This window comes from Hermetia illucens, chromosome 3 (assembly GCF_905115235.1).
Source record: "Hermetia illucens chromosome 3, iHerIll2.2.curated.20191125, whole genome shotgun sequence".
Lineage (NCBI taxonomy): Eukaryota > Metazoa > Arthropoda > Insecta > Diptera > Stratiomyidae > Hermetia > Hermetia illucens.
This window is the reverse complement of record NC_051851.1, coordinates 29,461,583-29,479,159: the sequence shown is the minus strand read 5'-3', so window position 1 is coordinate 29,479,159 and position 17,577 is coordinate 29,461,583. Positions and strand designations below refer to the sequence as shown.

Below are 17,577 nucleotides of genomic sequence, written 5' to 3'. Positions count from 1 at the left end.
ATCCAATTATATCTAATCAATTTGATGGTTTCTCGTCTATTTTACTATTGTACTAATTTGAGCATCATAAACTCGGGGAGCGATAGTCAGATGAAGGAAAAACAGAAAACCATCGAAAAATTGCCCGCGGTTCAGAGAACAGAAGATAAACACTCATACGAATATGCAGAAGTTCTAGCTGAAGTGGTGTCTATTCTAATCACCGAAACGCTAAAGATTAATTGCTCAAATATGATTTACTCCTACCTGAGCATCGATTTGAACCGTATATCATACGAGTGTTTACCGCACAATTTGAGCAATTGTGAATGGAGTTTAGATACACTTCTAAGAAACTGAGGAGGACAAGAAGAGTTGCCACTTGATGGATACTGAGCCCAGCCATATAAATGAATTGCACTCGAACTCAGAAAATTTCTGCCATACAACCATCGATTATCTTAGCAGGTTTACATTCAAAACTACGACATTTTTCCTGGCAAAATTTCATAATTTAAATAATTCATGGTATTCATATTATTGTAATAGTAAATGAGCTGGGCATTACTGCAAACAACGTGCATGAAACGAGAGCAACAACTCCGTCGAAGCACTTTAGTATTTGGATAAATTGGTAGGTATTGTTCGAGTACCGCATCATAATCAACCTAACCATAGTATTTTCAAGTGACCTCAACAAAGGAAAAAAAAAGTTCCGAAGAGGTGTAGTTTACCTTGGAAACTAAGAAGTATATCCAAACTAACGCACAAAAACCTCTGGCAATCGATCCGTTTCCCGAATGCTCACCCTCCAGCCCACTGTTTACCACAACCAGGAGTACGTACCCTCATACCGTAGCGGCCCAGCGGAAATCGACTGCACTTTTGACAAATGAATCCAAATAACAGGTTACCTTTTACCACATCGGTCGCGATAGTTGGCCGCGTCATTTGTTACATCACTTTGAGATATGTTCCTTCGTATGAATACAAATGAGATTCCAGACGGCTGTCCATCAACGCCATCGCACATCGCGTACGAAACCATCCGAAAAGATTGTTACAAATGATCGCAAATAATATATCTGGGATATGGGATCTAAGTATTTCGGTTGTCGGTTGGCTGCAGAACGAGTCGAGGAGTCATAGATCTATCCGGCAAGTAAAAGCGAAACCTGTGTTTTTCTTGTGTGGTTACAAATGTTACAAATGTGCGGCAAATTATATTATCAAAGAACGGCGCCAGGACATGTTGATTAATCGATCCCGCCGAGAGGTCCACACAGAGACGATTCGATTTGATTCAAGAATTTTTTGAAAATTTTGAAAGTTTCTCACTCCACCAGAACTACTTCAAGTAAAAAATGGTTCGTCAAACTCACCTTGATTGCTGTTCTTCCGCGATGTCTTTTTCTCCTTCATCCAAGGATACTCTGGCACCGAATCCATTCCATCTGCTGCCACTGGAACCGGATATCCGGGTGTTGTGCCGATTTTCGGACTTTCCGGACTTAGGTGATTCAGAAACTCAGCCATCGATGGCTGCGAGTTGATGAAGCCACTCTCAGTGGTCATCCAGTAGGCAGTATCTGCACGTTTATCACAGTTGGGTCCCATTTTGCCGGGATGCGAATTAACCGCTTGATTCGATTGCACTTGTAAAGGGTTAAGAGGAGATTCTGATTTGATTTGTTGGCCCATTTGGGCCGGATCTATACTACTACACACTTCTTGCATAATTATTTTTGTATGATACACTTTTTATGTTTGTTTTACATCTGCTTCAGCGAAATCCCAAATAATTGCAAACACTGACTAATTACACATCTGCCAAATTTTGGGTAGATACTTTTGCAAAAATCTGAAAAAGAAAGATAAATGGTGAGAAGTCGGATTTCATGAAATATAGTGTAAAGAAGGAAGTGAAAAAGCAGATGCATCTAAGAGGAACTATTTCAAATTTGGAAAGCCTTTGAATCCCGAAGATGTAAATTTTTTTCTATTTTGGGGAAAATTTTCCCATTTTACGAGACTTAGCAAAGTTTTCACATATATATTTTCCCTTTTAAGGTTTTTCGTGAAACAAAACCTTATTTGAATCGATTCTGTCATACCGGATTTATTCCGAAATCGCTAAGGCTATTGTCACAAAACTTGATGGGAATATGTGGTCTGTGAATCCCTTTAAATACAACAAGTGGCGCTATTTTGTGTTGATTCTGGGGGGAGGGGGCTACCCATATACAGTGCACGAGCTAAGGTTTACCGCATTTACATTTTCTAAGATTTTGAGAAAAAAAACAAAAGATTTTTATGTTTTATTTTTTTAAAATTTTGTTAGAGACCAGTTCAATTAATATTACAAAAAGGTTTGTTCAAAAAAAATTCTAGGTGTTGATTTTTTGCAATTTTTTACATGCTGTAAGTGCGAACTAAGGTTAGCCGTACTCACTGTTTGGAGCAAAATAAACAATGCTGTGTGCTGTGATTAGAAAAAACGAAAATTGCGACACTTAAAGACTACATGAACATGTCAAACTGGAAAATTGCAAAAGAAATTAATCGGAGTGAAAAAGTTGTTCGAAATTTTCTGGTAAATCGTGAAAATTACGACAAAAATTACTTGACAGGCCGGCCATCGACGATATCTCCAGCACTAAAACTACATTTGATACGATCTGCAGCCAACAGCAGCAAGTCTGCTCGTGATATCAAGTTGGAAAATAATTTACCCATTGGTGTTCGACGTACACAAAAGATTTTAAATGGTTGCAGCTACTTGAAATACAAAAAAAAAAGATGCGCAAGCCTATGTTAACCTCAAACAATATTGAAGGCCGTAAGAAGTTCGCCCAGGATCACATTTATTGGACAAAAGAATAGCAGAATATTGTTTTTTCGGACGAAAACAAGTTCAATTTGGATGGCCCAGATGGTTTTGCTTATTATTGGCACGATTTACGCACTGAAGACATTTTTAGTAAGCGTCAATCCGGCGGTGGCTCAGTAATGGTATGCGGTGCTTTTGGCTATTTAAAAAACATGCCTCTGTCATTCATTTCGACCAGAATGAATACTGTGCATTATCAGTAGATGATTGGACCTCATTTCCCAGCGTGTGGCTTCGAATGTGCTGATCTGAACTGGCAATCTCAGCAAAACAATGCACCAATATATGTGGCCAGATCAACTTTGGCTTATTTTGAGCAAGGTGGTTGCTGGTTAATTTTCGCACGAAAAATTTATGAAAATGGCCGGCAATACAGCAATAAAGATAAACTCAAAGAAGCTATCAACGTGGCCTGGGAAAACATCCCTCATGACAAAATCCGATCACTATATGACAGTCTTCCGCGCCGAATCATCGCTTTACATGATGCCAGAGGCAAATGGACCAAGTATTGATTGAAAACCAATACGAAAATTAATTTTTTTCATCCAAAACAGTAAGTGCGGCTAACTTTAGTTCGTACTTGCAGCATGCAAAAAATCAAAAAACCTGCAAAAAATCAACGCCTAGAATTTTTTTTGAACAAATATTTTTGTAATATGAATTGAAATAGTCTCTAATAAAATTATAAAACAAAGAAAACATCAAAATCTTTTGTTTTTTTCTCAAAATTTTGGAAAATGTAAGTGCGGCTAGCCTTAATTTGTGCACTGTTAGTGAAAGGGGGGTGTACATTTGTTTCCATAGAAAATGTTCATATTTGATACCAAATGAAAGAGCTCAATTAGTACTTTACGAAACTGGTGTTCTTTCTGATACACTGGGTGGAACTTAAAGGGGTCATCCCGCGTGAAGGCCGTTTTTTTTCGGTTTTTTTAGAATTTTTTTTTTAAAAAACTGGATAAAGGTACAAATATGAATTTTCCACCATATAATTATTAATATCTTGGCCATGCGTAGTAATTTTTCTAGCCCAATAGCATAGTTCATTTGTGAAATACAGAGCAACTTATACAACCATCTCGAAAAATAGGTGTTTTTCTGCTACCACGATTGAGTGCGCTGAGATCATTCTAAAGAAAAAATGTAAACGGAATTTTAACGTGCGGACTTAACCACAGTCCGCAAACTAGGATTATTTAAAAAATATTGAAAGCTAAATTGTTGGTGCCTTGTTAAACTTTTTTTTGTAAATTCTGGTGTTCTTTCAAGGCTTCTATAATGAATAAAAAAACTACTGAATGAATGGCAATAATCCCAGTTTGAGGACTATAAATATATGTTCTGAATAAGTTCTGAAAATTTCAATGATTTTGGGCTATGGTGGCAGCAGATTTTCAACATGCGGTTTCAAGAAAAACGCATTAAAAAAGTAGAATGAGATTTTTCATCATAAAATCTTAACTGACCATTAATATGCTATACCTAGTCCATAAATCTTAGGTTTCTCGAAGAAATACATGTAAAGCCTTGACTTCAATTCTTATGATTTTAGCGAAGTCATTCGAACGTCATTCGGACCGATAAATGCGCGCTTTATTACGTCGATCGACATAAACCTGGCATGTGACTTTTTATCTGTTTAACACTGTAATTTCTGAAAGACTCCGAATATTAAAAAACACTTTGCCTATATATTCTACACCATATCTAGATAAAATTGACACCAAAAAGAAAATCCATTCCTCGGATCCGACACACGGGATGACCCCCTTAAAGGAGTGAGGACTCAAAATATGTACGCCGAAAAGGGTAACAGGCCTCCTTCTTAGAACCTAATCGAAAACTCTGGAAAAGAATTAGGATGGTACAGCTGTACGAAATCTAAGCCGCAAAATACAAAATACCCATTCCGACATCAGCTCAAATAAATTTAATAATAGCATATTACCTTATTTTAGAAATTTACCGGAAAACACCCTTAAGTTAATCCTAGAAGTACCATGATAAGAAACAATGTAGTAAGAAGAACGTGCATATCAAATTTCTCATGCAGGATGAACACAATACCCGACTGTCCAACTTCCGGTATTCCGACTGTTCAATGAATAGCTTGATGTAACACTTTCTAATTTAAATGACACAATTAAGGAGTGACCACCGATGCTATTGATACTATGCCACTACTAATATTTTTGCATTTGTGTAGCGGTGACAAATAGTACCCAATTTCCCAAGTGATTTTGGACCAACAGTTGACATCATTTTCAATGGTTTTAACCAAATAGAAACGTCACGATGATAGAATCATTGAATACAAAATCAGCTCAACCATTGTAGCTCATAAGGGTTTAAAAAATGGATTAAGCGAAGCATGATTTACAAAAAAGAGACCTAATAAATGAAGAAAGCGGCAACGGACACATAGTATAACCCCTCGAGGTTGTACATATGTAAAGGATTCCACCTAATGTATCAAAAAGATCGAAGGCGAAGCATTTCTAGCGAAAAAGGCGAAGCAGTAATCAACTAGCGATGATTCCTGTTTATGCTTCTGTCAGACTCTTCACTGTTGTCTGACGTAAGCATAAACAAATAAAATGTATAATACAACTTAAGGGGTCATCCCGTGTAGAGGGTCTTTTTTGGGATTTTTTTTTTTTGAAGAATTAAATAAAGATACAAACGCGATTTTCTCACCATGTATCCATTAATAGCTTGAGCAAAAATACGCGGGAAGTTATCCACCCATCTCCAAAGAAAAACGTATTTCGGGTGCCACATAGAGGTCGCTCTACTCATCTTAAAAAAAAACGAGTCGGGAAACCGGAAGCTCGGCGCTTCAGGTATGAAAGGTTTTGTTTTTGTCTTCTGTAAGCATATTTGAGTGTAGAAATATTATATTTGTACGTAGCCCGGAATGTATATGCATTTAGCATGTCAGACTACTCACTTTATCATGATATTGATATTTCGTATTTTGGATTGCAATAAAGTTACATGGTAAAGAGCTACTGTAACTTTGTTAGTTATATTAGAATTTTTGTCCGGGGTCCCACTCCTCGTCTTTCCAACGAATTTCGAAACTAAGACCGGCATCGGAAAGTACTAATCAGAACCTTTCATTTGATGCTCAACATGACTATATTCGATGAAAAAAAAATTGACACCCCCCTTTTGCATGTATAAAGAGCTTCCCCCCTTAATCTCAACATAGAAAGATTTTACTCACTGCATGTTTAGGCGTTCACAGTTACTAGCTACTCACCAAATTACCGTGCCTGCCAATTGGTATAGACATCTCTGAGAAAAGTGGATTTGACAAACAGACAGACGGGCAGACCGACAGATATTGAAACAATTTTAATAAGGTTCTGCTTTATTTAAAAAAAAAACGTCATTTTAACGTGTGGAGCATATCCCCGTTCATGAAGGACATTTTGGTTGCATGGTAAAGTTTTTTTTGGAAAGTTTGGCAGAATTCAAGTAATGTGAAATTAGCTGGTGGCCATCAATCATCAAAATGCCCAACGAGAAAGTTTTGCCTTAAAGTATAATATATGAACGATAATAAGTAACACCTGGCAAATACCGTGCAGTAGGAAAGGAATTATATAAAGCTAAGACAAAAAGAACGCCGCCGCTGCAAATAACAGTTCCCGGAAAAAAAACAACTTAAGCGAGACAAAAATATTGTCTGTACGGTTAAGGAGGAGGATCAAAATGGAATACTGACAGGTAAGAAAACAATGCACACTAACCAAAAATAATGACGAGGGTACCCAAATACTCAAAACTGTTTCAGATAGACTTGACGAAATAGAAATAACAAACAAACAAATTTCTAACAAACTTAAGCAGTTTGAAGTGAAGACGAAAATATCATAAATCATTCGTCCGAAAACGACCTGATCAGTAGTACAGTAGCATTTAGACTAAATTAAACGATGGAAAGTGGTCGAAATGATAATAGGCCCTTTGATCAGTTCAAAAACTTGGTTTTCGAGAAAATCTCAAATCACAAACCGTGAATCACGGACCACGGTTCTGATCCAAAATACAATAAAAAATAAGCAAGTATGCTTAGCTTAACTTAGCTTAGCTTTTGTCAGTATTGCTCAGGGGTTCGATGAGGTTTTACATCAGGATATGCAATCTTTTGGCTATTTAAAGCGAAATATATACTCTGAATAAAAAAACCACTGCTGCTAGTGCACCACAGAGCAGTGTTTGGAGTTCGATCTATTTCTTTTGTATCCCATCGATAAACCTTCCAGTGGCGAAGCTAAAATAGTGACATTTATGGATGATACTGCTAGCCTTACCACTGGATAGTAAGAATACAGTCAAGAAAGCTCAAATCAATAAATATCCGATGTTGAACTCAGCTAGAAAAGACAAATTCCAAAAAAAAGACAGATTTAATTCCCGATGTAGACAGACTTATTGGTTCTTGGGGAGAAATTCCCACCTGGAAAGATATGTTACAGAAGAGGTTATTCTGGTATTAATTTCTATTTTCGAGTTTTCCCTTGCTGCATATTTTAATAAATAATACGTTGAATGGGTCAAATATTACGTTGATATCTACTTTAGTTTTAGTTCTATGAGCATATTCCAGAGCGCGCGCCGAACGGTTTCCATACAGTGGAAATCAGAAGTAAATTTTCTTCAAAACACTTTTTTTTGGTGCCCGGAGTAGCACAGTAAAAAGTCGAATGAGCCCATTTAATTCAATTTTTTTTACAAACTGATGGCATAATTAATGACTACACGCACCTAAAATTAGACACAACTATTAAATTTTGAAAATTCGGGAACACTCTTCCCAATAAGAAAACGACAAAAATCGAGAATGCTATGTTCAAAATATTGCCAAAATTCAAAATGTATGACCAAATTTAAGTGCGTGCAGCAGATTTTCATAAATACTGAAGAAATATTTTTATTGAATTGATTAGCGGTCACTTGGAAAACCTGCGTACTACCCCGAGCTCGCGTTCCACCCTGCAATGTCTGGATTCTGCGGCTGCCATCTTGTTTTTTAATTTTTTGTTATCATGCAATTTGAATTTTAAGGACATAATAAAATGTCGATTGTTTTTATAGTTTTCTTTTTATAACAGTTTTAAAATGATACTCTGTTTTAGGCGTTTAACACTAGAATAACCCCTTAAGTCCATTTAGAACTGACAATAAAATGTTTGATCGTGGCTAAAGCGAAAATGTTTGCACATGAACATATCATCAAATCAAAACAAGTCTTTAATTTTACATGAACGGCCAATAATCGAAAAATCACTGTCCTTGATCTCTACTCCCACTGGCCTAGTTTTTCCAAATCTGCATCGTGCAACTTATTCGTTACTAGAAGGACTATACGCTACCTATTTTAAAGTTATTCTATGTATCTAGAATCTATTGTATTACAGATTTCCTTAACGCATTCCTTCAATTATCCTGACAAATCACCCCTAAATCTCTTTAATTCAATGCTACAAATACATTTTTTCGACCTTGATGGAATTCCAATCTCAAGCACAATGTTCATGCTGACCAAGAGGATACCATTTATATGCTCTCCCATCGCTCTATTGCACCACAGAGAAAATAACAAAAGAAACCTTCAAATAGAAAGTTATCCGAACCTCGACTTTAGTAAGCTTTAATTCAATCCAGCGAAAACCTGGCATAGAAATTCATTTCAGAAAAATAAGAAATATTTAATTTTTAGAATTTTTTTATCTCACAAGCATTTTACAAATAATTATGAAATTTCACTTATTATGAAGACAATAAAATAAGGTAAATGAAATCAATTGGACACACAATTTTTCCACACGTGTCAAATTAACAAAATTATTGCAATCAATTTGGCTGTAGTTTAACCAGTACCAAATCGATTAGTCGTGAAAACTAACACCGTTCATTTCTTTAATTTATAATGCTATCAAAAACAAAAGATAGTTTTTTAGATCAGATAGCTTTTTATCCGAAGTGAGAAAGCCTTTCACGGGTCTATAAAATTTGGCGTCGGTGAATAACGATTGATCTTTGTAATTTCTTCGCCATTGTGTCAATAAACTCAGTCCAATTTGTTAACTCGATTACAATATGTAGTATTTGGTGCACGGTGCCGTGTACCCCAATTTCAAATTAATATCCCTACCCCCTATTAGCATGTACACACGAAACATGGAAGTACTTCTGAGTGGGAAACTGTCGGGGTATTTGGTGAAGCCTCATTGTTCATGATATACTTACTGTATACATACAAACATGGTCTCAAACAATAGTCAATCCTGAAAGACCACGAACTGACAATGGCAGGGAGTCTCCAAGGTTTCATCTAGTGGGAAATGTTATTCAGAAACTTCATATCAAAGTTAAAAACGAGGAGGGGAAGAGAAAGCTCAAAGGTAAAGCCCTAATTTGTAAAAAAAAATCTAAAATTCTAGGTCTGAACTTTTGGATGTTTGGAGTTTCTCCAGAACTATGAACCAAGAATTTGTAGGAGATTAACTAAGAATTGGATCGCTAGTAGCGCTAACTTGTACTTAAATTTGGATATAAATATTGTCTACAAACCAAATTTAAAACATGTACAAATCCATTAACGAATTCGGGGTATAAGTATCATCACCACCTGGTTTAAACTACAGTACTTTATCCAATCAAAATCAGACAAACTCTAACTGTAAGTTGAATCGAGTTAAATGATTGCAACCAGGGAATAGATAACTATATTTTGGATCAGGTTCTAGGTTTGACGCCGAAATGATTGAATTGATGGAATGTCAGCCATTCGCCCCTCACCTTGGATTACATGTGGGCTCAAACCTTACCCCCTGGGATTGACGAATAAGGACTTCTCAAGAGAGGTGAACGTACTATATCAACGATGCCGTCAAGACGTAAGATAACATGGGAGCAATCTACCCAGTTCGTCAACAACTTAGAAAACTAATTCATTGCGCCGGGAAGCATATCCACTGGAGATCAAATGAATTCTCCCCGAAAGATAAGGAGCTACATGAAACAGTCTTAGACAGCATATCATTAAGTCTAACTGCCCACTTACATCAAAATCACATTTCGTCGACTTTGTGTTTCAAAACCGTGTGAATGTATAATTGCGCAAACAGTATGCTAACTATCCTGAAAGGAGTTTCCTATAATCATTACGGTACATATTCAACCACAGTATTATATTTCCTAAAATAGAATGACGAACAAATTGCCGAACTAACGAAAAGGGAAGCAACAATAATATTTTACTGGATATCCAATTGTAAAGCAAATCTGACATTCATAAAGTTCTTAAGAAGTATCACAAAGCATTGGGTCAAAACTAATGAGGACAAACCCAGATTATTCCAGGCTTCGACCATTCGAGTCCCAGATGCTACTCAAACTACCCAAATAAGCAAACAACACGACCTTAAGTCAGATGCTAGTATCTTTGTAAAACAAAAGTTAAAATTTCTTTATGGACGAAGTCAACCCTAAGATAGTCACTTCTTCCATGTTGCTAGATCTACCAGTAAAATACCTAAAATTCCTATATTTTCAGCGCAATCCTAAGAATCGGATATTTCCTCTACTTTAGGCACAATACAATTGTGACAGCGATTGCAAAACCGGGAAAGGTTGCCATTCAAATGAAATAGTACAGACTACTAAGCTCACATGTCGAAAATATTCGAAAAGCTTCTATTTTGGAAACTATTGCGAATCCTGGCAGAGAGCAGGCAGATCATACCAATTTGGATGAAGAAAGCAACATAATACAATAGAGCCAGTTCGCTCGATTGTATCAAAAATAAGCAATGTTCTTAAAGGAAGGAAATATTTCATTCCAGTATTTCCGAAGCAGGTTGTACTGACACCACACACAGCACGTTTCGACGCCAAACCTTTCGACACGAACACGTTTCGACGGCGAACGTTTTTCCAGATAATAATTTTTCACTAATATGGTCGATGCTAAGCGACCAAAAGACCGGCCGAAACAGTGGAGGGTTGATACGCTGGATGGTGATTAAATGCTTCGCGATTGCATCCGGATCAGACATTTGATAAAATAAAATGGCGAAACCGATCACGACGAGCCACTCCTGATTCTGAACTGGACAAAGGCTGAAGAAAAAGAAGAAGAAGAATTTTTCCCTGACATTTGAAACATTTGGGAACAAGTCCTTATTAAAACCGCTTCACTGTCTGTTTGTCTGTCTGTCATACGAGCTTTCCTCAGAAACGGTTATATTTGATAGAAGGGTTGGAACTGTGAAGGGGAATGTGCAGTGCACGTTAAACACACATTAAAGTTGGGCTCAAAATTTTCTTTCACCAAATATAGCCACGTGTGGTCCCGAAAGGTCTCGCTTATTGCCTTTCGAGGCAGATGTTAGTTTTGACATTGATTGCTAAGGGGAGGAACACGGGGGTTCAAGAGAGGTCAATTACCACAAGTACCCATTGAGAATGGGTTCTCTAATCTTTTATAAATAATTTTTTATTATTTGTTTATATTTTTTTTTTTTTAATTTTTCTTTAAATAACTTACATATGAATATTTATATCAGTATAAAATAGAGTAGTGTCCCGATAACTGAGTAGTTAGAGTACATGACTGTCACACGGAAGGTCGCGGTGCAAATCTCACTGGTGACCGTGGAATTCATATCATCATTTGACGTCGGATACCGGTCGACTGTCAATGAATACCTGAGACAAATCAGGGTAATAATTTCGGGCGATCGCAATGCTGACCACATTGCCTCCTATAGGGTTCTGTAACCCTGTAGTGTACCGTTACGGTCTGGATTGTTGTACCGCATTCTTATTATTATCAAAATACAGTGCCAACATTATGCTGCTAAAAACATTATAAGAATGGACTCTTGATTTAAGTGAGTGGCAAAGTTGCAGTATTGTCCAATGGAAAGCGGGCCTTCGATAATACGAAGTGGCTAAAAGGGTGAATTCATGCAAACTGAGGTAGATGACATCTACATATTTTAGCTGTCACGCTTGCACCACATAAATTTGTGTCGGTGGTAGAGAGACTAGTTTCCTTTTTGACGCTTGGACTGAGGCATTTTCACATCTGAATGTAGTTCTGACACACACCAGCGGAGCAAAGGCGAATTTCCAAGGCAGGATATGAGTTTAGTAACAGGCCTTATCTTTGTTTGTGACACATTGTCCTTGAAGGCATGTTAGCAAGGAATATATAGTCACCTGGTGATCTTTTTCCAAGTAACGCTTTTTCCAATTCAGTTGCATCTGACAAACGCAGAATAAAAGGTATCACAGATTGTTGAAAAATGCACAGAGTTTGTCACGCTTCTACACCACGCCGCATTGTATCCAAAAAATGAATAGCCAATTTCTGAGTAACTTCAGAAATAGAAGAAAGCTGCAGCCAGCCTTACCTTAATTTAAATAAACCAATTGGGTAAATTTTTGGGAAATTGCGCTAGAATTGTCCTTTCAAAGAGCATCGGCAACTGTTCGAACAGATCATTTCAAATACGCTTGTAACAATCTCAGACAGGCAATTCGGGTTCCGAAGGGCGAGATCTACATACTGCCAATGCGATCATTATGGTAAAAGAATTGTGCAGGCAGCAAAGAAGAACAATTAATTAATTTTGCGAAATGGAGTAAACCAATTGAAATTAGACGCTCCTAAATATCTAGTACGTATCATTATACAATTATCGGAGAACCTACGAAGTTCCCTAGGAATTGGTTCTCAACTATGGCTTTCGTGGCGAAATATATCAAGGAAATCGAGAGGGGATGAGGGAATCTAAAAAATTAAGTCCTGATTTCGTGTTTATAGGATAAACTTAAGAGGAGTTTCACAATTAATTACATTAAAATTATAGTAAAATTAGTTAACATTGTTATAGTGGCAGCTTCGTGATTTTTTTAGATTTTTCGGTTGGGTAAGTTCTGAGAATGGGTCCTTGGAAGAAATGACTACTTTCCAGCCCCGCCTTCTCCCTTTTGCGTTAAATGTCAGAACAGCATTGAAAAGTACTAATTGAAACCTTTTATTTGGTACCCCACATGCCTATATGTCGTGAAAAAATGTACAGCCGCCTTCTGCATGTATGGAGACACCTCTTAAGTCCCACATAGAACGATGTCTGCATGCATGGGCGTTCACAGTTCCTACTTTCCCATCAAATTTGGGGTCAATTGGTTCAACCATTTTTGAAAAAAGAGTCTGAGACAGACAGACAGTAAGCCGATTTTAATAAAATTTTGTCTTACTCAAAAACTTAAAAAGTAATATGGTAACGTAATTAGATTAATTAGAATAGCATTATAGATTTAGAATAGTATATATGTTTTTAATAAAACCGATTATGAGCAGACGCGTAGCGTTAGGTGAAGGGAACAAATGGTTCCCGAAATATCACGAGCAAACCAAATAGAGTACTTTGTGAAGCGAATATAGAAGCCATTCTGCAGTTTGACTCGGAGGAACGTTTTCTTGCTGAGAGGGTGGAATTGCCTACATTGCAATGGAACAATTGATTGTAAAAGAGTCCAACTTAAATGCACTTCAAGAATTTGGGTATAACTATAAAAATAGACTGAAGAAAAAAAATATTTGAGTGTGATTCAGCTTCTAAATGACAAAATGACATGGTCCTAAGAGCTAAAGTTGACTACAACACCTAATTCCCTGATATACAATAAAGACGAAGACGAATCAACCAACAACATCAAACCGCACTGGTCAAACACGAAGAAGAATAAGGATAGGAGAATACAACTTTGAGACCGTTGACAATTTCTCCTATCTAAGGTCGAAAATCACAACCGATAACAGCTACGATGATGAAATCCGCGCACGGTTGTTGTAAGCCAACAGAGCCTATTTCAGCTTACAAACACTGTTCCGCTCGAAACGTCTCACCATAGGGTCAAAGCTCTTACTGTACAAGACTATGATCTTGCCAGTCCTCATGTATTCCTCGGAAACTTGGGTTCTTAGCAAGAAAAATTGCGAACTCTTGGCCGCGTTCGAGAAAAGAATCCTCCGAAGAATTTTTGGCCCCCTACATGAGGATGGATGATTCCGTAGCCTACACAATGACGAAATCAATGAGCGATACCATGACCGTCCGCTTGTGGATAAAATCCGGCTGAATAGGTTACGTTGGGCGGGTCACTTAATCCGTATGGATGAGGATGATCCCACCCGGAAAGTCTATAAGGGCAATATCTATGGTAGAAAAAGAAGACGAGGCAGACCCTGCCTAAGATGGAGCGATGGCGTAGGTCAGGACGCCAGACAGCTTTTAGCGATATCGAATTGGTGGACCTCGGCGCAAAACCGGGATGTCTGGAGTTCCTTATTAAGGCAGGCCTAGACCGAATACCGGTTGTTGCGCCGTTGATGATGATGATGATACAATAAATTTGAAAAATTAGGATTTTCTCCATTTCTCTGAAAAATCCAAGCGACCGTAAAAATCTTATCCTAAATTCTGCTACAAAATACGTTCAATTTTATCTACGCTGAAAGATAAGCAGTCTACATCAACAAGAACGCGAGTTTTCGTGATGTTAAAAAGGTATGTTTCTGGACGCTCTGCATGTAAAATTTTTAGAAAGACCACCATTCAAGCAATCATGTCTGTAAAAGGGAATGAAACTGTTTACGCGACAGCTTCGTCATTTGATGACAGAACTTGCCCCTCATGTAATCCAAGTCATATGATGTAAAAACGTCTTATATTTGGACCCTATGTCCCAAAGTTAAAAAACTACAATCTGAATTTTGACCACTTGTTCACCTCGGTCAGTCTTCTTGTATCCTTGAAAGAAATATATTTTACATCTGCACTGACAAAAAAGCCAAAGAGGCCATTGCAAATTGAAATCTGAATTGAAAAAGCTTGGCATCTGTGATGTGTACGATAAGTACCACAATAAGTCAACCATGAAATTGCTGCTGTTCCTTAGTAGGAGCCAAAAGTAACCCATATGCCACAATTCGAATGGAAATAGCAACTGAGTTGTAAAATGTTCGATTGGTGACTTCGAGGCAGTGGGTGTCAAAGCGGAGCTTATTGTCGAAAGTGACTCCGAGGTCTTGAGTAGAATTTAAGGAGGATAAGGAATGTCCGTTAAGAGGGTAGAAGAAAAAAATGGGTGAGGATTGTATGGAGTAGCACGTAAAGTGGCACTTTCTGACGTTTAGCGCTAAACCATTAATCGAACACCAACGAACCAGAGTGTCTAGGTTAAATTGAAGGGAAACACAGTCCATAGGCGACGATATAACGGAAACAGCTTAAGATCGTCGACATCGAGCAAACAGGACAAGCAAAGAGAGGAGAAGGTCATTGTTAAAAAATAAAAATAACAAAGAACCCAGAATAGATCTCTTTGGGACGCCTAGGAGGAGGAGAAGAAGCGGGAACTGCAGCTGTGAAAAAAGATGCGGCAGGATCGGTTGGAAAGGTAAGCGGCAAGCCATAAAACAAGTGGTATGAGAACGCTTAGAGACGAGAGTTTGGATAGAAGTATCTTGTGATTTACAGTGTCGAAGGCTTTAGCCAAATCAGTGTAAATGGTATGTACTTCTTGTCGTGAATTTAGACATTTGGCGACAAAGTTGGTAAAGTCAAGCAGGTTTGGAGGCAGTGGACCTACGCTTAAGAAAGTCGTTTTGCTCTTTCACTATGTGGTCGACAAAGTGGGCGGACAACCAGTCCCTGATATATTTTCCAAGAAGGAGAAGAGGGAAATAGGGCGGTAATTTTCGGCAAGCGTATGATTGCCACTTTTGTGAATGGGGATGATGAGAGCCTCTTTCCACAAGCCGGAAAAACGATTCTCTTCGAGGCTTTTCTTGAAAATAAGAGATAGGGGAAGGGAAACTTACCAGTTTTGAGCGAAAAGAGGTTTGGAAGACCATCGTAGCCAGGTCCGACATTGGACATGGACAAGGAGAGGGGTAAAAATGGTAATCGATGCGGGGCAGACTACATCCACTAGCGGGAGGGTTTCGGAGGAAGGAGGGGGAACATAGACTGAGGAAAAGTAGCGGCAGAGTAAATCACAAGATAGTTGCAGGTAGTTAGCTGAGGAACCAGAGAATTTCATGGCCAGAGGGGATAGCTTGGCAGGACAGCGGGAGTTGCGAATGTGCGACCAGAAAAGTTTGACGTTTCCGCGTTTTAATGAGTCTTCAACACTGGACAAATATTCGTTTCTGGACTTACTTATTAAAGATTTGATCGTGGAACGTAGAGATTTGAAAAAAAAACTAAGTCATCATGGGTTCTAGAAAACAGGAGCTTCTTCCTCGCAGTGTGTTTTTGGCAAAGTTTTTTGTGGGCTTCAGTGGTAAACCAGACAGGATAAAAGCGTAAGCTCTTAGGAGAAGAGGGGACATAACAAGGAAGAAGATCCGATAAAATAGTATAGACGGTGTTGAATGCTTGCTCACAAGTTGGATAGAGGAGGGAAACCCAGTTGATTGCCGTCAGGACTGGTTTCAGATCTTCAGAGTTAGCCCGACGAAAGTTGACCTTGATAGGCTTGCGCGCGGCAAGAGAGTGGAGTCGGGATATCTGAGCATCGAACTCGAGAGCAGGATGATGGGCGTCAGGGGCAACGAAAGACGGAGCATGAGGGGATTGGGAAAGGCAACGTACAAACAGGTTAGCGAGGACAAGGTCAAGAGTGCGATCTAAGTGGTTTCTAGAAAGGTTAAACTGAAGGATGGCACAGGTGTACATGAAAGTGGATAGAGGAAACGAAGGGTGGGTGGAGTTATTAGGAAGGGGAGAACGCCAGGAGTAATGGGCCAGGAGAGCATGGGAAGATTAAAGTCGTCACAGACGATGAAAGGAAGTGAGTGTAACACAACGGTTGGGACCTTTGATAATCTGTCGAAGAAATCCTCGTATAGAGAAGATGAGCTGAGGCAGGCACCCGATATCATAAAGGGGCCTACGTTTGGCGGAATGACTCGTATAGTGACAGAATCGTAGATGAAGAAAGAGGATGATATGATTGATTGATTTGATGATTTCGGCACGGAGACAGGACTTAACAGCTATCAGGGAATCTTCGTTAGTTGTCTTGCCAAGCGCAGTGCAGTTTCTGTCACAACGAAAGACAGAGTAACCTTCCTGGAGCTTGGAATCTATAAACCCGTCATCTTACCAGGTTTCAAAAATGCAGATGACGTGATGTTGGAATTCTAGGGCAGACAGCTTGAAATTCGACAGCTTGGTCCTTAGACTCCTTACATTTTGATAAAACAATGTAAAGTTGTCAGAATCATTTAAGTTCGACGAGGCAGGAAATTTACACGAAGCTTAGTCCTATAATAAGACTTGTTGCAACATCCACTCTCAGATTTAGTTCCTTTTGACTTCTAGCTGTTCCCAAACCTCCAAAAATTCGGATGTGGATATCAATTTCCATCAAATGAAGAGGTAATAGCTGCTGTGAACGGGTATTTTGCAGATATCCCAGAAAATCACAATAGGGATGACATACTCAAATTAATGGAGGGGAGATTATACAGAAAAATAAAGTAATTTTTATGCAATGAACTTTTCCAATTCCATTCCTGGAACTTTTTAATATACCTAGTATTTCAGATTGTTTCAATGGAGGAGATAAGAGAGAGGAGGATCAAAATTTTTTTCAGGGTTTCGGAG

At 38.3% G+C, this 17,577-nt stretch overlaps 1 protein-coding gene across 3 annotated transcripts in view; it reads right to left on the bottom strand.

The window, feature by feature from the left end:
- The window catches only part of LOC119652610 (homeotic protein proboscipedia), a 161,229-nt gene that overhangs the window by 140,256 nt on the left and 3,396 nt on the right, over positions 1–17,577 (bottom strand). For all 3 annotated transcript variants that reach the window (XM_038056845.1, XM_038056847.1, XM_038056846.1), the window contains exon 2: positions 1,362–1,840. In XM_038056845.1, the coding sequence (XP_037912773.1) occupies positions 1,362–1,716 (355 nt within the window). In that variant the 5' untranslated portion in view covers positions 1,717–1,840. The remainder of the gene's footprint in view (positions 1–1,361; positions 1,841–17,577) is intronic.